Source organism: Leucoraja erinacea, chromosome 14 (assembly GCF_028641065.1).
Source record: "Leucoraja erinacea ecotype New England chromosome 14, Leri_hhj_1, whole genome shotgun sequence".
NCBI classification, from domain to species: Eukaryota; Metazoa; Chordata; class Chondrichthyes; order Rajiformes; family Rajidae; genus Leucoraja; species Leucoraja erinaceus.
The window spans coordinates 44661585-44684057 of record NC_073390.1 but is presented as its reverse complement, the minus strand read 5'-3'; the positions used below and the strand labels follow the sequence as shown (position 1 = coordinate 44684057).

The following is a 22473-nucleotide window of genomic DNA, read 5'->3' as shown; positions in this document are numbered from 1 at the left end:
ATGTGGGCAAGTTGGGCCGAAGGGCCTATATCAACACTGTATGAATCCATGGATTCTTCTCCATGGATTGCCACCTTGTGGTGGTGGAGAAGCTTGTGTGGTCCTGAGATCCTGAGAGCGATGCCGTCTGGAGCTATGCTCCTGGTAGGGCCACCCATGGTGGTAAGGTCGAGGGAAGGGGTCCCCGACAAAAAACAATCCAACCAAGACCTCAACAGTGGAACAGGCGGAGGACGATGGCTGACTTTAGTGGAGCGTCACAACGGCTGGGAAGGCGGATGAAGGCTGCAGCAGAAAAGGGTCTCCGATCGTCTTGGACTCCATGCCACTGGATCCTGACCCAGATCTGTCAAGGACTGTGGGGTGGCTGTCTGTGCACCAGTCTCCCCACGTTAAACAAAGTCACGCACAGGCGTCCTCCATGAGAGGACAGTCACACTCGTTTCGAGTGACCGCCGATGATGATGATGATGATGACTCCATGACTATGAATCGTTTAGTTTAGAGGGCAGATTTCTCCACAACTTGTTTTGATAACTGCCTGTGAATATGGCAGTGGTCCAAGGCTGTTTCTTTCATTATTCTGAACTCATTGCATTTGTCAACCAGGTCTGGCAGTGCCTTCTGGAAATCGTTCAGGTTCTGAACCACACTATGATCAATTCCTGATTCCATGTAATTTAAAAAAATAGAGATTGAAATGAATCAGTAAATTGTAGAAAGATGGATCCTATCCCAATATTTTATCCAGTAATACCCACATTTAAATAACTGAGTTGACTGAAACCTTTGACGTTTGTGCCACAGATTTTAACATTAGCAACTGCATTCAGAAGATGTGAAACTGCTTTGTGAAATACTTTTGAATCAACGTTGAAAGAGGGTTTAGATGCCAAATGGCATTTATTATATTGCATGTTAATAGACATTTATTTGGAGGAGAAAGAGAAAGATGCTATGTTGTGTTAAAGTAATTGCTAATACAGGGGGTCCACCACTGATTTTGCTGCAACTGGTGGGCTGGCACCTACTCTAATCCGGTCAAAGTCACGAGAGACCACTTGAAATCCTCCCTGGATGTCCCCCTGAAAATGTGGCGCCTAGGCCGGGTGAGGCGGCCAATCTCGACCTCATCGGGACCTCCGCAGCCAATCGGCGGCTCGAATCTGCCCCTTGTGGCCGGGGTTCTGGAACTCCGGCCCGGCCAGAGTCGGCAGAACCGTTCCCATAGCCGACTTCCGAGGCCGGTCTTTGCGGGCCGGTATCTCGGCCCCTCGGCGTCCTAGGCGGACCGTTCCGGTACCGTTGGACTCCTCCGGAGGCCGTGACCTCTGTTGGTCCGGCAACACGGATAATCAATCAATCAGATATATTCATCACATACACAATACAGTGCAGTGAAATGAACTTGCCAGCAGCGGTACAATCAAAAAAGAACACACAATACACAATAAATATTTAACACAAACATCCACCGCAGCATTCTTCACTGTGGTGGAAAACACAAAGTACAGTCAGTCCTCCTCCTTGTTCACCCGTGGTCGGGGCCATAAACCTCCGCAGTTGCCGCTGCGGGCGGCCAGATGTACAGGCCCTCTCGTCGGGACGGTAAATCCCGAATCAGTGCTTCCCTACAGGAGACCGCGGCTTCAGGATGTTGTAGGCCACAGGCCGGTGGTCGAAGCCCTTCTCCGGGGAACCCCGGCGAGGGATCCCGCACCGGATGTTAAGTCCACGCCGCGCCTGCGGCTAGAAGCTCCTCATAGAATAAAAGCCCTGTCCCACGTACAAGTTCATTCCAAAAGCTCTCCCGAGTTTAAAAAAAATCAAGCTTGTGGTAAGCATGGAGAATGAATGTAACGGGTACAACAGAGCTCGGGGACGTCACTTAGCGGCTCGTAACGCTAACGGCAGGTACTCGGGAAGACTCGCTAACGGCAGGTAAGCATGGGAAGACTCGTGAAAATTTTTCAACATGTTGAAAAATCTCCACGAGAGCCCCGAGTACCGACGAGTGGCTATTACCGTAAATCACCGAGTTCAAATCAGGGCAAACTCAGGAGAACTCTTGGAATGAACTCGTACCGTGGGACAGGGCTATAGGCTCTGGAATCAAGGGTGCCGGAAAATCGGTGGTGGACCTGTTTCTGCAGTGTGTGGATTGTTCTATGAGGAAGTGATAGCTTGCATCATCTGAGAGTTTAAAAAAATTGCGAGTGTTCTTGCTAGAAAAATTTCCTGAGGTTGTTCTGTCAGAATTGATATGGAAAAGAGTTTTGTTTTGGTGAGAGAGCTTCGAACTCGGGGGATAATTTAACAAAAAATATGATGTCTCTTTATATCAGTGCTGAGGTAGAGTTACACTTTGCGCTCCACCCCCTTTTTCCTTTCTTCACACCTTGCACTTCCTTATCTATGCATCGCCCTCTCCCCTGACTTCACTGAAGAAGGGTCTCGACCCACAACGTTACCCATTCCTTCTCTCCAGAGATGCTGCATGTCCCGCTGAGCTACTCCAGCATTTTGTGTCTATCCCAGGTTGCCTGCTCTTGCTCATAATTCATGCATTCAATTGTCTTAAGGACCTGTCCCACTTATTTTTTGGCGACTGCCGGCACCCGTCATAGTTGCAGCTGGTCGCCGAAAAGCGACCATCCTGTACACTAGCACTATCCTACACACTAGGGGCAATTTACAATTTTACCGAAGGCAGTTGTCCTACGAACCCGCATGTCTTTGGAGCGCGGGAGGAAACCGGAGCACCCGGAGTAAACCCACGTGGTCACAGAAAGAACGTACAAACTCCGTATGGACAGCACCCATAGTCGGGATTGAACCCAGGTCTCTGGCGCATTGAGACAGTAACTCTACCGCTGAGCCACCGTGCCGTGCCGCCTATAGATGTTGTACCCCTTATCGGTGTGCGATGGGTGTTTGATTTTCTTCCTCCTATATCCAGACACATTTGTGTGTGCTTAGTAAGAAGAGGTCTTGAGCAATTGTGGAAAAATATTGCCCCCTTGATACGCTGAGAAATGTACTAGTAATTAGCTATTAGTCTCAGGCGATCCAAAAAGTTGTCAATGCCTGTTTTAAAAAACATTAAGACTCCTTGGAGAGAACGGAAAAAGCCCTTCTTCTGTTACATCTGGCAAAACCTTAACTTGATGCTAAAATCTTCCATCTAGCGACACACATCACGCACATAGGCCCAGCAAGCTCAGTCTTTGCATTAAGTGAGGGGAAAAAACATCACAGTGTTCAAAACAGCAAACACAACCTTCCTCTCTTATACAGTACATCGGCAAGACTAAGCGCAGACTGGGCGATCGTTTCACGGAACACCTTCGCTCAGCCCGCCTGAACCAACCTGATCTCCCGGTTGCCGGACACTTTAATTCTCCTTCCCATTCCCACACAGATCTTTCTGTCCGCAGTCTCCTCCATTGTCAGAGTGAGGCTAAACGCAAATTGGAGGAACAGCATCTCATATTTCGCTTGGGCAGCTTGCAGCCCATTGGTATGAATATTGATTTCTCTCACTTCAGGTAGCCCCGGCATTCCCTCTCTCTCTATCCCTCGCCCAACCAAGTCGCACTAGCTTCTCGTTGTCACCCTACAAACCAAGCATCTTTGCTCAAAACAGCTTATATTTGCCTGTTTCCTTTATCATCGTGACTTTTTTGTATATCTTTCATTCATTGGTCTTTATCTCCCCACATCACCATCCATATCTCTCATTTCCCTTATCCCTAACCAGTCTGAAGAAGGGTCTCGCCCCAAAACCTCACCCATTCCTTCTCTCCAGAGATGCTGCCTGTCCCACATTAGGTTACTCCAGCATTTTGTGTCTATCTTCGGTTTAAACCAGCATCTGCAGTTCCTTCCAACATACTTCCTCTCTTCCCTTTCAATTACTGTAACAACCTGCTAATCACCAGTTACGTCGAGCTGGCAGATTTTTGGAAGGTTGCTCTTTGAATGGTAATACAATGTATAAAATATGATCCACATGGTGTTTTGATTTAGCAGATGGTTTGATTTAGTAAATAACAATTGACAGCTACAATTCACATAGCGTGTGTTAACATGAAGCTAAATGTATGTGCGTTGAATTATTATTGAGCAATATATGGTGAAAGAATGCTGTCATTAAAATGCTTTAGCTCCCTTCTACCACAGGACTGTGTGACTGTTTTTCTAATCTTTCGAGTGCAATGGCCGATTTAGACAATGTACGATCTCTAATGACAATAGACAATAAACAATAGACAATAGGTGCAGGAGTCGGCTATTCAGCCCTTCGAGCCAGCACCGCCATTCAATGTGATCATGGCTGATCATCCCCAATCTGTACCCCGTTCCTGCCTTCTCCCCATATCCCCTGACTCCGCTGTCTTTAAGAGCCCTATCTAACTTGCACGGTGGCGCAGCGGTAGAGTTACTGCCTTGCAGTGCCAGAGACCCGGGTTCCATCCTGACTACGGGTGCTGTCTGTGCGGAGTTTGTACGTTCTCCCATTGACATACGTGGGCTTTCTCCGAGATCTTCACTTTCCACCCACACTCCAAAGACCCCATCGCCCCTGCGGAACTCCGCTAGTCACTGGCAGCCAACCAGAAACAAAAACCCTTTATTGTCACTCTTTGAATCACACATTGAATGGCGGTGCTGGCTCGAAGGGCTGAATAGCCGACTCCTGCACCTATTGTAACTGCCTGCCCCTGACCATTCCGTCCTCTCGTCTTCCCGGATATCACCTCAGCCTTCTGTCCCCGACCACGGCCTTCGTCCCGTACCTCCTGGTTTCTGTCTGCCTCTCTCCTGGGCTGTTTGGTGTATCCCTGCAACGGCTCCTCGACTTCCTGCCTGGCTTTGACTCTTCCTTCGTCTGTCCCTCGCTGGTTTGTTTGCATCGTGTGTTGGATCTCCTGGTTACCGGACCTTCTGCTACCCCGACCACGTCTCGTCAAGAGAGTCAAGAGTCAAGAGTCAAGAGTCAACTTAATTGTCATTTGGACCCCTAGAGGTCCAAACGAAATGCCGTTTCTGCAGCCACACATTACACACAAATAGACCCAGACACAACATAATTACAATTTCACATAAACATCCATCACATAGCTGTGATGGAAGGCCAAAAAAAACTTATCTCTCCACTGCACTCTCCCCCCCCCCGATGTCAGAGTCAAAGTCAAAGCCCCCGGCTGGCGATGGCGATTGTCCCGCGGCCATTGAAGCCACGCCGGGTGGTGCGAGGTCGCACACCGGGTCTTGGTGTTGGAGCCCCCGGTGTGCGCTCGCAAGTACCCGCGGCCATTCCAGCCGCGCGGGGCGGCGTAGTGAGGCCCCGCTCCAGTAGCTCCCCAACCCCGCAACACGGGCGGGAGAATTCTCCGTTGCAGGAGCCCCGAAAAGCGGTCTCTCTCCAGGGAGCCGCAGGCTCCCGGCGCCGCCGTCCGCAGACCCGCAGCAGCAGCCCCCGACTCAGCAGCGGCATCGGCAGCAGCAGCAGCAGCAGCAGCAGCGTTCCTCCACCGCTCCGGACTCGACCAGCCCCGCGACGGCAACGGTGAGTCGGCACCTGAGTCCCCGGCTTCTTCCTGTTGGAGGCCGCTCCTCGTTGCGGCCTCAACGACAACGGAACCCGACGAGAAAAGGTCGGGTCTCCAGTGCAGGGAGAGATTTAAAAAGTTTCCCTCCCACCGACCCCCCCCCGTCCACACACACCACACCCAACAAAAAATAACAAAAACTGCATTAAAACACAGACAGAAAATAATAAAAACGCGGACAGACTGCAGAGGCCAGAGTCGCGCCGCCTACCAATGCCTACCGCGCCTGCCTGCCCCTCTTCGGAACCCTCGTTCAATCCTGAGCCTCTGTGTGAGTACGGTGTACCCATTCCTGTGTTACTACTCTGTGTTACAGTATCGTAATAAAATTCATGACCAATTATACCTGCCTGATTCTGTGCTGCTATTGGGTCCAAGCTATACCCGTTACAACTACGGGTGCTCTCTGTACAGAGTTTGTACGTTCTCCCTGTGACCTACATGGGTTTTCTCCAAGATCTTCAGTTTCCTCCCACACCCCAAAGACGTACAGGTTTGTAGGTTAATTGGCTTGGTGTAAATGTAAAAAATGTCCATAGTGTGCAGGGATTGCTGGTTGGTATGGACTTGGTGGGCTGAAGGGCCTGTTCCCGTGCAGTATCTCGAACTTTAAAAAATATATCTCTCGTATATTATACTAACAGCATGAAAATTGGTGCCATTATTTATGCAAGGCTAAACATGGAGTATTGTGTTCAGTTTTGGTCCCCTGCCACAGGAGACAGGTCCTTGATTGTGCTGCTGGCCTTGCCGAGGCAGCATGAAGTTGGGCGGTCACGGTGGCGCAGCGGTAGAGTTGCCGCCTTATAGCGAATGCAGCGCCAGAGACCCGGGTTCGATCCCGACTACGTGTTCTGTCCGTACGGAGTTTGTACGTTCTCCCCGTGACCTACGTGGGTTTTCTCCAAGATCTTCGGTTTCCTCCCACGCTCCAAAGACATACAAGTTTGTAGGTTAATTGGCTTGGTAAATGTAAAAATTGTCCGTAGTGGATGTTGGATGGTGTTAGTGTGCGGGGATCGCTGGTCGACGCGGACATGGTGGGCCTGTTTCTGCGTTGTATCTCAAAACTAAATTAAACTGAACTAAAGTGTAGATGGAGTCTATGGAAAGGAGGTTGGTTTGTGTGGTGGTCCGGGCTGCGTCCACAATTCCCTACAATTTCTTGCGGTCTTGGATGGAGCTGTTCCCAAACCAAGCTGTGATGCATCCCAATAAAATGCTTTCTACAGCATGGGCCAAAGGGCCACCCCTTGCGCTGCACAGTTTCACGAGGGAAAACCTCAGCCCTCTTTGGAATGACAGTGCATTAAAATATCTACAACGTTGGCTCGTAAACTCAGCTGCAGATGATTCAGAGATGATGCAAGAGTCATTGGGTTAAGAGTGTTTCATTGTCCTCTGCACCAGCAACGGAGTAATGAAATTCCTCCTTGAAGCAGCACAATAAGCATGGATAATATATTTAATAAACAGGAAATTCAATGAAAGGTTTTCATAGGATTGATGAAAGAGAAATTACCTTCTCTGGTGGAAATGTCCAACATGAGCAGACATGAGTTGGAGCAAGGCCATTTTGGGATTAAGATGCATAAACACATTTTTCTTCAATTACTGGTTGAAATCTGGAACTCTTCCTTAACTGTAATTCAGAACTGAGTTGATTTTTGTTTTCATAGAGCCATGCAGCCTGGAACAGGCCCTTCGGCCCAACTTGCACACATGGGCCAACATGTCCCAGCTACAACCAGTCCCACCTGCCCGCATTTTGGCCCATATCCCTCCTACCTGTTCTATCCATTTACCTGTCTAACTGTTTCTTAAACGCTGAGATAGTCCCAGCCTCAACTATCTCCTCTGACAGCTTGTTCCATACACCCACCACCCTTTGGGTGAAAACGTTACACCTCAGATTCCTATTAAGTATTTTTCCCTTCACCTTAAACCTATGTCCTCTGGTCCTCGATTCACCTATTCTGGTCAAGAGACTCTGTGCATTTTGGAATGGATTTATTTAACACCTGTGATGATGATGATAGATGATAAAACGTCATCTATTCTTTTTCACCAGAGATGTTGCTTGATGCGTTGCGTTACTCCAGCTATTTGTGTCTATGGATATGATAGTAGCACTTAAGAGACTTTTGAATGGACATATGGATTATATGCAGGCAAATTAGAGTTGGTCTGATAATCATGTTCGGCACAGACATTGTGGGCCGAATGGCCTGTGCTTCTGTACTGTTCTATGAGGTACAAAAATAAGGTGCATAGGTCTATAGCACATCAGCCATGACTTAAGTGAGTTGAGCAAGATACTCAAGGGGCTGCATGGACAAAGAAAGAACTGTAGGTACTCATTGCAAAAGAAAACACAAAGTGCTGGAGTAACTCTGCGAGTCAGGCAGCATCTCTGCAGAGCATGGATAGGTGACGTTTCAGGTATGGTCTATTCGGTAAATTTCAATGAGGTCACCCCCCTCATCCTTCTATATTCTTACGAGTACAAGCCCAGTGCCGTCAAACGCTCATCATACATTAACCCACTCATTCCTGGGATCATTCTCAGAAACCTCCTCTGGACCCTCTCATATCACATCCTATCGCATATCCTACCTTAGATATGGGGCCCAAAACTGCTCACAATACCCCAAATGCAATCTGACCAGTGCCTTATAAAGCCTCAGCATTACATCCCTGTTTTTATACTCTAGTCCTCTTGAAATAAATGCTAACATTGCATTTGCCTTCCTATCCATTGGTCACCTAACTATGTTCTCCAAAGATGATGCCTGACCTGCTGAGTTCCTCCAGCACTTTGTCTCTCTTTTCTCAAGAGGCAGCGTATATCCTTTCCAGTTTCAATGGTCTTCCCAACAGCTTCGAGAGAAATGTCCATGTGTGTCCAAGTACATGTTATTTGTTTTGTGTTATTTTTCACTTTATCTGTTCATTCTGATAATCGCCAGGCTACCTGAAACTCTGCCATCGCCTTCTGTCAATTTCAAGCAAGCGACTGGAATTCTCAAAGCTTCAGCCCATGGATCCTGACAATGTAGTGGTTTGTCTTCACGTCCGATTGGCAATTTACTGGCAGTCGTGGATGCCACATGTTTGAATCACTGCAGGAAAAAAAAACGGCATTTGTTAATGAGTGGAAGCACATTAGTTAGTCACTCTTGGCTGGATCGCCTGTAGGGTTCCATAAATCTATATGTCATTCTGCAATTAGAACACAGAAGAGCTGGAAGCTCTTGCAGAAGTTGGCAAAAGCAATCGGGGTTGTTCAGTAATTCTTGCTCAGAGTACACGCACACACTCTCACACACACACACACACATTCTCAATGCATGATTGCGACTATATTATGGGAAAGTTTGATTTGTCTCAGCAGCAATGATCTCCCGGGCACTGTGGTAGTTCCAGGGGGGAGCACTGCAGGTTCAAAGATATCGACTTTCCCCATCCCTGCTCTCAGATGAATGAGATCCCATGATAGACACAAAAAGCTGGAGTAACGGAGTAACTCGGCGGATCAGACAGCATCTCTGGCGAGAAGGAAGAGGTGATGTTTCAGGTCGTGACTGAGAGGCAAAGTAGAGGGAAGCTAGAGGTGTAAAAAGTCTTCAGTAAAGTCTGAAGAAGGGTCTCGACTCGAAACGTCACCTATGCCTTTTCCCCAGAGATGCTGCCTGACCCGCTGAGTTACTCCAGCTTTTTGTGTCTGCCTTCAGTTTAAACCAGCATCTGCAGTTCCTCCCTGCACAAGATCCTGTGATACACTTGAAGAATATTTGGGGGGAAATCCCCCAATATTCCTGCCAATATTACTTTCCTTTATAGGACTCTATGTTAAAATTGTTCATCTGTCATAATCATATTGCCATAGTAATCCAGGAATGAATCATTTTTCTTATACTTAAAGCTTTGATTTAAAAATACATTATTCATTCTCGAGTCGTGGAGTTGTACAGCATGGAAACGGGCTCTTCGGCCCACCTTGTCCATGCTGTTCCAGTTGCCATATTGGGCAAGTCCCACTTGCCTACATTTGGCCCCATTGCCTGTGAAACCCTTCTTATTCATATATCTGTCCTTATGTCTTTTAAAATTCATCAAAGTTTAAAAGTGTCCCGATCCTTCGTTCAAATGAACATATAGCATTCAACAATTTAAAAGTGTCCCGATCCATTCATGTGAATAAAACATATAGCATTTAGACAATTCCTGGGGGGGGGGGGGGGGGGGGGGGGGGGGGGGGGGGGGGGGGGGGGTTCAATGTTTGGGGGGGGGGGGGGGGGGGGGGGGTAGACAATGTGCAGGAGTAGGCCATTTGGCCCTTCGAGCCAGCACCGCCATCCAATGCGATCTCAGCTGATCATCCACAATCAGTACCCCGTTCCTGCCTTCTCCCCATATAACCATATAACAATTACAGCACGGAAACAGGCCATCTCGGCCCTTCTAGTCCGTGCCGAACACTTATTCTCCCCTAGTCCCATCTACCGGCACTCAGACCATAACCCTCCATTCCTTTCCCATCCATATAACTATCCAATTTATTTTTAAATGATAAAAATACTGACTCCGCTATCTTTAAGAGCTCTATCTAACTCTCTCTTGAAAGCATCCAGAGAACCGGCCTCCACCGCCTTCTGAGGCAGAGGATTCCACAGACTCACAACACTCTGGGTGAAAAAGTTTTTCCTCATCTCCGTTCTAAATGACTTACCCCTTATTCTTAAACTGTGGCCCCTGGTTCTGGACTTTCTGTATTTCTGTGTAGGAAGGAACTGCAGATGCTGATTTACACCGAAGATAGACACAAAATGCTGGAGTAACTCAGCAGGACAGACAGCATCTCTGGATGGATGGAATAGGTGACATTTTGGGTCGAGACCCTCCTTCTGTGTTATGAATTATTTGAAATAGTGAGGACTAGATACATCTCTGAAAATGATATGTTTGTGAATCATAATGAGGTTATTAACCTGGACTAGTTGCACTTTGTTGGCAAGGCTTGTAGGTTAATTGGTTTCCGTAAAAAAGAATATTGTAAACTGTCTCTAGTGTGTAGGATAGTGCTGGTGTACGGGGTGATCACTCGGCAGCGCGGACACGATGGGCTGAAGGGCCTGTTTCCACGCTGTATGTCTGAAACAAAACTAAATTGCTGCCTGTCCTGTCCTGCTGAGTTTACTCCAGCATTTTGTAAATGTGGAACAAAATTGAATGTAAGATAGACACAAAATGCCGGAGTTACTCAGTGGAACAGACAGCATCTCTGGAGGGAAGGAATGGGTGAAGCTTCGGGTCAAAACCCTTCTTCAGACTAGAATTAAAAGTAATTCAGCTTTCATTCCAATACACTGCTCTAATATGTTTTTTGTGATTATGCCAGTGAAAATCACCGGCACTCTGACGATTACTATAACGACTGCCCATTGCTTGTCCCTTTCTGCAGAATGGCAACGGATACGGCAGGAGAGGCCGCTGCAGGTTGCCATGGTGACGAGGATCTGATCGACGAAGGGCCCGGAGTTCAGACGCTCCAGATGAAGCGAAGGGCTTTTGAGAAGAAGATGACGAACGAAAACAGTGCTTCGAGCCGCATCCGTCGATATAGCCTGGGGCAAGCCTCCAGGGAGGAATGGAAAGCAATGCGATTTAACAGGTGAAGCTTTCAATAGACAAGAGGTGCAGGAGTAGGCCATTCGGCCCTTCGAGCCAGCACTGCCATTCAATGTGATCATGGTTGATCATCCCCAATCAGTACCCCGTTCCTGCCTTCTCCCCATATCCCCTGACTCCGCTATCTTTAAGAGCCCTATCAAGTTCTCTCTTGAAAGTATCCAGAGAACCAGCCTCCACTGCCCTCTGAGGCAGAGAATTCCACATTCATGTGGCATCTCTAAACTAAACCAAGCACCCAAAGAGGTCCTTTGGCCAAACTCAACCAAAGTGCCCACCTGGGCAAGCAACATAGGCCCGTGCTTGGTCCAAATTCTCTAACCCTGTCCTATCCATATTCAAGCTTCCAAGATGGCGGCCAACCCAACGCAACTCTTTGCTTGCAAGCCACAGAAGCAGATCTGCAACCACATCGTACAATCGTTCCACACTCTTGAATCTCTACTCCTACACCAACATCTCTTCAACGTTATTCCCTTGTTGTGTATAGGAAGGAACTGCAGTTTAAACCGAAGGTAGACCCAAAAAGCTAAACTTTGGAATTGGACCTGCCTGTACAACTTCAGGGACAGTTTCTTCCCAGCTGTTATCAGGCAACTGGACCACCCCATCACCCAGCTATAGTTACCCAACCAGATGCAAATACATTTAAGGTAGCTCTTCTTCCCCAAGAACCTATTTGTGCTTAAGTCCACCCCCCGCCACCTCCAGTTTAAATTCCATTTGGACTATTTTTGGAGGGCCAGGAAACCAAGAACCAAGAACTAGAGGGCAGCCCTGACCTCCCGTCTACCTCAATGGAAACCCTCAAACTATCTTGCATTAAAATGTATTCTCTTTTTCCTGTATCTGTACACTGTGGACAGCATGTTCGTCTTTTCACTGACTGGATAGCACACAATAAAACAGCTTTTCACTCTGTACCTCTGTACACGTGACAATAATAACCAACTATACTGAACTGAAGAAGGGTCCCGGCCCACAATGTCACCATCTCCACAGATGTTGCCTGATCTGCTGAGTCATTCCAGTCTTTTGCTCAAGATTCCACCATCTGCAATTGCTTCCGTCTCTATCAATGTTAGTGGGATTAGTTTTTTTCATAATCTAACCCTAGTAGGGTTAATATGTTGAATAGTTTACACATCAAAGTCGGGTGTGAATGCAAATCGAACCAGTTATTGAACGAGTTCCTTTTTTACAAACGTTCATAAGTTGATTTTTTGTTCCTAATTTTCAGAAAAGACACAAAACGTATTCAACCAGATTGGGGCATTGAGGCATAGATAGACTGCACTTATTGTCTATGTATCTATGTATCTGTGACCTGCGTGGGTTTTCTCTGGGTGCTCCGGTTTCCACCCACATTCCAAAGACATACAAGTTTGTAGGTTAATTAGAGTCGTAGAGTGACACAGTGTGGAAACAGGCCCTTCGGCCCAACTTTCCCACACCGACCAACATGTCCCAGCTACACTAGTCCCATCTGCCTGTGCTTGGTCCATATCCTTCCAAACCTATTCCTATCCATCTAAAATGAAAATTGTCCCCAGTGTGTAGGATAGTGTTGGTGTACGCACTGATCGCTGGTCGGCGCGGACTCGGTGGGCCATTTCCACACTGTATCTCTAAAAGGTAACCACACTTTTGCTGTATTGTAATGAATGATTCAAAAGCACGCAAGACTGATAAGAAAGAGCATTTACGAAAGGTGGGGTGAGAGAGGGAAATAGTTCTACTGATCAAAGGAAGATGTGTATGTCAGACATTTGAATTTAATAATATTATGGAGGCTGGATCGTACATATGTAACCCATAAGCTGGGAGTTTGTAACCCAGGGATATCCTGTACAGGGATAATGACAGTAAATAGGATATCGTGTTTCCAAACCATCTCCTGCAGAATCTACAGAAATCAGTGTATCATGGAAATCCCACGTGTTATCAATTTGTTTTAGCTGTAACTCGCTCAGAAATTGTGGTGTGTGAGATTAAGAAAGTCTTTGTTTCTTGTTGGACAATTTCCTCCTCATTGGAAGCTCATAATGTCATAAGTGATAGGAGCAGAATTAGGCCATTCGGCCCATCAAGTCTACTCCGCCATTCACCCATGGCTGATCTATTTCTCCCTCCTAACCCCATTCTCCTGCCTTCTCCCCATAACCCCTCACACCCGTACTAATCAGGAATCTATCTATCTCTGCCTTAAAAATATCCATTGACTTGGCCTCCACCGCCTTCTGGGGCAAAGAATTCCACAGATTCACCACCCTCTGACTAAAGAAATTCCTCCTCATCTTCCTTCTAAAGGTACAAATAGCTAGAAAACGTTGACAAAGTAATTAATTGGTGTCTAACTATCAATGCTGGGCTTTGTAATGCGTTAACTGTGGCCATTCGGCCCATCAAGTCTACTCCACCATGGCTGATCTATCTCTCCCTCCTAACCCCATTCTCCTGCCTGCTCCCCATAACCTCCGACACCCGGTACTAATCAAGAATCTATCTATCTCTGTCTTAAGCGCCTTAAAGCCCCTTGAATGTGCCATCCAAGATATACAGGGGTTCTACCAAAGAAAAATATAACAAATAACTTCATATAAAAATGTGAATTGTAAATTTATCAATGTAGATAAACTATGTCCTGGATGCCATAATATTTACAGATAGAGTTTAAAACAAAACTTCTGAAGGTTTTGTTTGTGATTCAAGTGTAGAAAACTTAAACTAATTTTATAATCAAGTTTGTCTAATTCGACAATTGCTCAGTTTTAAAACAGACTGAAATGAAATGAAACATTACTAAATTTTGTTGAATAATTTTGAAACACTTTTATGGTCAGATGGAGCACAAAAGAAGGATCCCGACACAAAAAGTCACCTGTCCATGTTCTCCAGAGTTGCTGCCTGACCTGTTGAGTTACTCCAGCATTTTATGTCTATCTTTGAAATAAGCCAGCATCTGCAGTTCTTCTTTTATTACTGAGAACATAGAACAGTACAACACAGGAATAGGTCGACAGAAATGCTGGAGAAACTCAGCGGGTGAGGTAGCATCTATGGAGCGAAGGAATAGGTGACGTTTCGGGTCGAGACCCTTCTTCAGGCTCTTTGGCTCACCATGTCTGTGCTGAACGTGATGACCTGCGTGATAAACCAATCTCCTCTGCCGGCATGTGATCAATATCCCTCCATTCCCTTCATATTCACATGCCTAACCTGGGGAATCCTCTGCCACAGAAGGCAGTGGAGGCCAATTCACTGGATGTTTTCAAGAGAGAGTTAGATTTAGCTCTTAGGGCTAAAGCAGAGGTCGGCAACCTACGGCCCACGGTCGATAACCCGAAATCATCCGGCCCGCAGGCATATTTTTTTTTCAATTCGTTTTCGCAACCTGGGAGCTGCAGCTAGACCCGGGGCTTGCAGGCGACCTGGGAAATGCAGCTAGACCCGGGGCTCACAGGCATCCTGGGAAATGCAGCTAGTCCAGGGGCTCGCAGGCGACCCAGGAGCTACAGCCAATTTATTAACTATGGCGATAGATGTGGCCCGCCATCCGCTCACAAACATGGGTCCTGGCCCCTATGCAATAAATGGTTGCCGACCCCTGGGCTAAAGGAATCGAGGGATATGGGGGAAAAAGCAGGAACGGGGCACTGATTTTGGATGATCAGCCATGATCATATTGAATGGCGGTGCTGGCTCGAAGGGCCGAATGGCCTACTATTTTCTATGTAACCAAAAGCTTTGTAACGCCACTGTGGTATCTGCCTCGACCATTGCCCTCGGCACCAGATTCCAGGTGCCCATCACTTGCTAGGTGTAACTATAAACTAGCCCCACCACATTTCCTTTAGCCTCTGCCCTTCGCATCTGAAAGCCAAGCCCTCCAGTCTTTGATATTTTGACCCGGGGGGGCACAGGGTACTCACTGTCTACCCTCTGCAAGCCTCTCATGGTTTTATGTAGGTGCCAGGTCAGGCTGGAGAGCATTAAACGTTTGGGACTGGAATGAATAATGATGTGGCTGACAATATTACCACAAACAGCTTGAGGATGGAGTGGATCCAGGCAGTGTCAAGAAGATAAGTAAACAGTCGTTGCGACAAAGAGAATATGGCATCAGAAATTAAGCTTCAGGTCCGATAGGTCAGAGGTTGTAGACGATGTAACAAAGCCGGAGGCAAAAGCAGGGGCTTCCTGAAAGGTGCCAGCGATCATTAATGGTGAGGTTGCGCAGTGGATGATGCCGGCTGAAGACACAACTTTTGATCCATTCCAGATTGAGTTGGAGTAATTGCAACTTATCCGTGACTGGGATTCGGAAAGACTCAGTGGGAACAGACAGTTTGCTGCGGTCAGCACAAAACAACTTAGTTTTTAGTTTAGTTTTGGAGATACAGCCTGGGAATAGGGCTCATCGGTTCACCAAGTCCATGCCGACCAGCGAGCCCCCCCCCCCCCCCCCCCCCCCCCCTGCACACTAACACAATGGTCAAGAGTGTTTTATTGTCATATGTCCCAGATAGAACAAATAAGTCATTACGTGCACCAGCACACCAGAATATGTAACATAGTGTACTGTAAACAGTAGAATAAAGAAGAAAAAAAGTTCAGGGTGCGTGTATATAAACACATACGTACATACATATATACACACTAGGGATAATTTACAATTTTATCAGGCTGAGCAGCATCTGCAGTTCCTCCCACACACTCCTCTTTACAATTTTGTTCGTTTTTTCAGTTTTAGAGATACAGCACGGGCCGCACTGACCAGCGATCCCCGCACACTAATACTATCCCCTACACACACTCGAGACAATTTTTTTAAATTGACACCTAGCCAATTAACCTACAAGCCTGTACGTCTTTGGAGGGCAGAAGGAAACTGAAGATCTCGGAGAATACCCACGCAGGTCCCACGCTGGGAGAACGTACAAACTCCGTACGGACAAGCACTATATTATTGTAACCAATTGTGACATTTAAGAGACTTCTGGACAGGCACTTGGATGTGCAGGGTGTGAGGGATATAGGTTGGTGTTGGCATTTTGTTCGGCATGGGTAATGCGGGCCGAAGGGCCTGTTCCTGTGCTGTACTGGTCTACGTTCAAATAGTGATGAATTGAAACAATCTTCCTCCAACAAAATGTTGATGAAAATGTTTGAGGTTGGGTTATTCAGTCGTGGTTGGGTATGAATTCAGCCAAATCAGTAGAAAAGTTCATTCACCTGTACCGAGGTACTAGACTTATCAGTCAGCGGAAGTTCAGTAGAGAAGACAGTTTTATTGTCACGTGTAGACCGGAGGTACAGTGAAAATAGCTTTTCAACAAAATAGTTGAGTGCTGAGGAGATCCTAGAATCAGCGGGTTTTCAACAGACTAAGTACAGAGATAGGTTGAATAAGTTAGGTCTTTATTCTCTGGAGAGCAGAAGGTTAAGGGGGGACCTGATAGTCTTTAAAATGATGAGAGGGATAGAACAGAGTTGATGTGGACAAGCTTTTCCCTTTGAGAATAGGGAAGATTCAAACAAGAGGACATGACTTCAGAATTAAGGGACAGAAGTTTAGGGGTAATATGAGGGGGAACTTCTTTACGCAGAGAGTGGTGGCGTTGTATGTGCAATGTAAAGCCATTGGAATTTAAAAATAAATTGTCCGATCAAGGGGATGAAGTTTGAGGCAGGTCACCAAATTTGTTCGAGGTAGTAGGGCCGAGATAGCACTGCTCTCTGTTGTGGGTTAGGATGGCCATTCACAGTTGCCTGATAAGAGTGCTGGGAAAGTCCGATCAAGGATAGTCTGTCCCAATGAATAGATAGTAGATAGCACTGCTGGTTGTGGTGGATGGTTCGTTTTCACACTGGGAAGAAACTCTGTCTGGGAGGTTTTTCACACTTCTGTACCTAATGGGAGGGAGGGGGAGAAGAGGGAGTGGCCAGGGTGTGACTGGTCCTTGATTATGCTGCTGGCCTTGCCGAGGCAGAGTGAGGTATAACTGGAGTCAATGGAGGTTGGTTTAGTTTAGTTTAGAGATACAGAACCCTTTGGCCCACTGTGTCCGCGCTGACCAGTGATATTTGTGTGTTGGTCTGGGCTGCGTCCACAATCAGACATGACCGAGAGGTCATGTTCCAGATAACATGATCATAATATTTGAAATCCCCCACCTCAGCAACTCGGGAAGGAATTAAGGTTTAAATATAGGCTTAAAAATATATAATGTAGTTACCCACCCCTTCTGCCCCCAAGGCAAATTATTGGACATTTGTAAATTCTCTATCATTAAGCAAAAAGTATCTCACAATTGCACAAAGCCTAACATTTGTAGCTTTATTGGCCTCTGTAACTTGCCCCTGTTGTGTCGAAAGTGGATGTGAAAGTGGGATACATCGAACCAGTGTGAACGGGTGATCAATGGTCAGTATGGACGGTGGGCCGAAGGGCCTGTTTCCATGCTGTATCTTTCAATTTAAAAAAAGAAATTGACAAAAGAACGGGTATAGAAACATAGAAATATAGAAAATAGGTGCAGGAGTAGGCTATTCGGCCCTTCGGATCAGCACCGCCATTCAATATGATCATGGCTGATCTTCCAAAATCAGTACCCCGTTCCTGCTTCCTCCCCATATCCCTTGATTCTGTTAGCCCTAAGAGCTATATCAAACTCTCTCTTGAAAACATCCAGTGAATTGGCCTCCACTGCCTTCTGAGGCAGAGAATTCCACAGATTCACAACTCTCTGGGTGAAAAAGGTTTTCCTCATCTCAGTCCTAAATGGCCAACCCCTTATTCTTAAACTGTGACCCTGGTCCTGGACTCACCCAACATTGGGAACATTTTTCCTGCATCTAGCCTGTTCAATTGAAATGTTTCTATAAGAAATCAGCCAATGTTTCTATAAGAAATCAGCCAATTATCTTATCATAGGGCCTAAGGGTTGAATGTGTGAACGATGGTTGCCATGGACTCGGGTGGGCCGAAGGGCCTGTTTCTCTCCTGTATTTTGCTATCGGTAGATTGGGCTGAAACCCATGTCCTAGTACACTCCTCCTGCAGTTACAGCTGGGGTACAGGAGAGGGCCTCCGATTTCTACAAAAAAAAGACTCGAAATACTGAAATAACTCTGCGGGTCAGGCAGCATCTTCGGAGAAAAGGACTAGGTGGCGTTTCGGGCCGAGATCCTTCTTCAGACTTAGAGTGAGGAAAGAGGATAAAAAGAGATGAAAAGGCGCAAAGAACAAATGAATGAAAGGTTTGCAAAAGGATATTTGTTGTTTGTACCTTTTACTAATCTCTAGTTTCCCCCTCCCCTGTCTGAATAGGGTCTCGACCTGAAATGTCACCCGTTCCTTCTTCCCAGAGATGATGCCTGACCCACTGAGTTTCTCCAGCTTTTTGTATCTATCGTCAGTGTAAACCAGCATCTGCAGTTCCTTCCTACACGTGACAGGTGGATGCAGGTGAGGGAGTGGTTGATTGGCAGATGGGTGGACAAAGGAAGAAATGAAAAAGACCAAAAGCACACAAGATGGAGATAAAGATGTAATTATGCTCCTAGAACTAGTCTATTTCAGTAAAACACTGAGTCGAGCACTGGACCACGAAGCTTTATTTTATGAAACAATAACAAACTCCCTATACAATACCTAACCACCGCGGGTTCGATCCTTGTCTCTGCTTGTCCAAGCCCTTTGGCCTCGTGCAAGCAGATACCTCCAAAAGGTTACGCAGTCCCAAGCGCTCCTCCAGAAGATCGACAATGATCCTCGTGGGGGTCACCTTTTATAGATCATCGGACCCTGCGGGGCAGAACTACATGGGGAGGTAGCCCCTACAAACCAATCACATATATCGATTACATTAAAGCATTATTGACAATTCCCCAACCCAATTACAAAGCACCCCATTACAACGTTTCTACAGAAGCTTCTGGAAGGAAGTCAGTTGACCCAAGTAACACAACATTCTCCCAGGGAGTATAAACAATTCAAACAAGGCTTCGCACTTCAGCCAATCATCAAACAGTAACACAAACATCATATAGACAAGCACCTGTAATCAGGATGGAACCCGGGTCTCTGGCGCTGCAAGGCAGCAACTCTACCGCTGCGCCACCGTGCCGCACTGCGTCACTGCTTAGTTTTTTGAGAGGTCAGGAGCAGACCAACCAGAACGTCTTCTCCCTCGTGTTCCGAAGTCAGTGGGTAACTATTATCTTGTCTCTCTTTATAACGACAGGTCCAAAAGTCTGGCTCTCCACGCGATGCATGCAAAGTCCCTGAGCTCTGAATGTGAGGAGGGCGATAATGGGGACATCAAGACGGCCATCACGTTTTCGGACAGGTCGCTGAGCGAGGGCAGTGTCACGCAGCTCCTCGGTCAAGACCTCGAGGAACAGAAACACCAGCTGCATTCCCTCTCCCACATCAACCTCACCTCAAAAGCGTCGAGGAATTCCGACGGCGCCGTCAATGGCAGCAGTGACGGAGGGAGTGCGGAGAGCCCGGGGCCGCGGAATGCGGAAGCATGGGATCAACTCCACCTGTACCTGAGAGGAAATATCAATGGCGTGAAGACTTTTTTCTCGGAGATGGTGAAGAGAATCCCTGTCCCAGATGAGTGCCGCGTCGAAGGTAAGACGACACATGAACGTTGGCCCTCCATTGTGTGTGACTCACCAAGTGTTAACGGGTGGTCGATGGTCGGCACCGACTCGGTGGGCCGAAGGGCCTGTTTCTAATCAAAACGAAAACAAAAGCTGAAAAGTGGCAAGAATGTGCTTCTCCAGATCGAACAGCGCTTGGTTTGATGTGCTGAGTTGAGTTTAGTGTCACGTGTACCATGGTACAGTGAAAAGCTTTTGTTGCGTGCAATACTGCCAGCGGAAAGACAATACATGATTACAATGCAAAGTGTACAAGTGCCAAGAGAGTGTTATTGTGATATGTCCCAGATAGGACAAGGAAATTCTTACTTGCTGCAGCACAACACAATATGTAAACATAGTACATCACGGGAGAAAAAAAGTTCAGTGTGTGTATATACACATGCACACATATTCAATAAATAGCAAATATAGTGCAATAATAATAATGGTCTGTTGTAGTTCAGAGCTTATTTGTTGTCATGTTTAATAGCCTGATGGCTGAAGGGAAGAAGCTGTTCCTGAACCTGGCGTTACAGTTTTCAGGCTCCTGTTCCTTCTTCCCAATGGCAGTGGTGAAACGAGTGTGTGGCCAGGATGGTGTGGGTCTTTGATGATGTTGGCAGCCTTTTTGAGGCAGCGACTGCGATAGATCCCTTCGATGGTGGGGAGGTCAGAGTCGGTGATGCAGTGGGCAGTGGGCAGTGGTCACAACTTTCTGCAATCTTTTCCGCTCCTGGACGTTCAAGTTACCGAACCAGATGCAACCAGTCAGTATCCTCTCTACTGTGCACCTTTAGAAGTTCAAGAGAATTATCTTTGACATACTGAATCTCCGTAATCTTCTCAGGAAGTAGATGCGCTGATATGCCTTCTTTATAATTGCATCAGTGTGTTGGGACCAGACACATGATAAAGGAATAATGTGAATAACATTTAGTGCAAGATAAAGTCCCATAGAAACATAGAAAATAGGTGCAGGAGTAGGCCATTCGGCCCTTCGAGCCTACACCGCCATTCAATATAATCATGGCTGATCATCCAACTTAGTATCCTGTACCTGCTTTCTCTCCATACCCCCTGATCTCTTTAGCCACAAGGGCCACATCTAACTCCCTCTTAAATATAGCCAATGAACTGGCCTCAACTACCTTCTGTGGCAGAGAATTCCAGAGATTCACCACTCTATCTGTAAAAAATGTTTTTCTCATCTCAGTCCTAAAAGATTTCCCCTTTATCCTTAAACTGTGACCCCTTGTTCTGGACTTCCTCAACATCGGGAATAATCTTCCTGCATCTAGCCTGTCCAACCCCTTAAGAATTTTGTAAGTTTCTATAAGATCCCCCCTCAATCTTCTAAATTCTAGCAAGTACAAGCTGAGTCTATCCAGTCTTTCTTCATATGAAAGTCCTGACATCCCAGGAATCAGTCTGGTGAACCTTCTCTGTACTCCCTCTATGGCAAGAATGTCCTTCCTCGGATTAGGAGACCAAAACTGTACACAATACTCCAGGTGTGGTCTCACAATCAATGATCAATAGTCTGAGGGTCCACTTGCTACTTCAGTCTACTTGAAAGATTGATGGAAGAATGGAGCTGGAATCTGAAAGACTTGTCCCACCACAGCCTGGTCCGCTGAGACTTGTAACGGAATCAAGAACCAGAGTTTAGTTTAAGAAGGAAGTGCAGATGCTGGTTTAAACCGAAGATAGACACAGAGTTGTGAATCTGTGCAATTCTCAGCCGCAGAAGGCAGTGGAGTCCAATTCTCTAGATGCTTTCAACAGAGAGTTAGATAGAGCTCTTAAAGATAGCAGGGCCAGGGGATTTGGGGAGAAGGCAGGAACGGGGTACAGATTGGGGATGATCAGCCATGATCACAATGAATGGCGGTGCTGGCTCGAGGGGCTGAATAGCCTACTCCTGCACCTATTGTCTATTGTCTATACTCAGTGGGACAGGCAGCATCTCTGGAGAGAAGGAATAGGTGACATTTTAGGCCGAGATTCTTCTTTGCATCTCGACCTGAAACGTCATCCATTCCTTCTCTCCAGAGATGCTGCCTGTCCCGCTGAGTTACTCCAGCCTTTTCTGTCTATCTTCGGTTAAACCAGCATGAGCAGTTCCTTCCTGCACGATGATCAAATCAACCCTGGTTATATTCTCGCAGATTCCGCTGCACTACTTAATCAACAGCACATTTACAGTCGTCACTAAATTGGCCACACAGTGGAGAACGGCACGAAGAGCAGTGGTCCTGATTCCAAGCCAATAGATTGACTATTCCAATAGTCTGTGCCACCCCCAGTGAGGGAGAGAGCTAGGGGGTGTCCACTAATAATGAACAAGAGTGCAGCTTATGTGTCATAGCTTGTCCCCCTGCAAAGAGAGAAAAACTGGCACACATAAACTGTCGGACAGATCACCAAGAGTTTCAAATTACTTTACAATCAATTAGTCACTTTTGAGGCAAAGCCATTATCATGTTATGTGTAACTACTACAGCCAATT

The 22473-nt window shown here is 46.6% G+C and overlaps 1 protein-coding gene across 1 annotated transcript in view; it reads left to right on the top strand.

Moving 5' to 3' along the window:
• The window catches only part of LOC129703665 (ventricular zone-expressed PH domain-containing protein homolog 1-like), a 136236-nt gene that overhangs the window by 76071 nt on the left and 37692 nt on the right, over positions 1-22473 (top strand). The window contains 2 exon segments of the mRNA XM_055646304.1: positions 11080-11289; positions 19556-19950. Of these exon segments, the coding sequence (XP_055502279.1) occupies positions 11080-11289; positions 19556-19950 (605 nt within the window).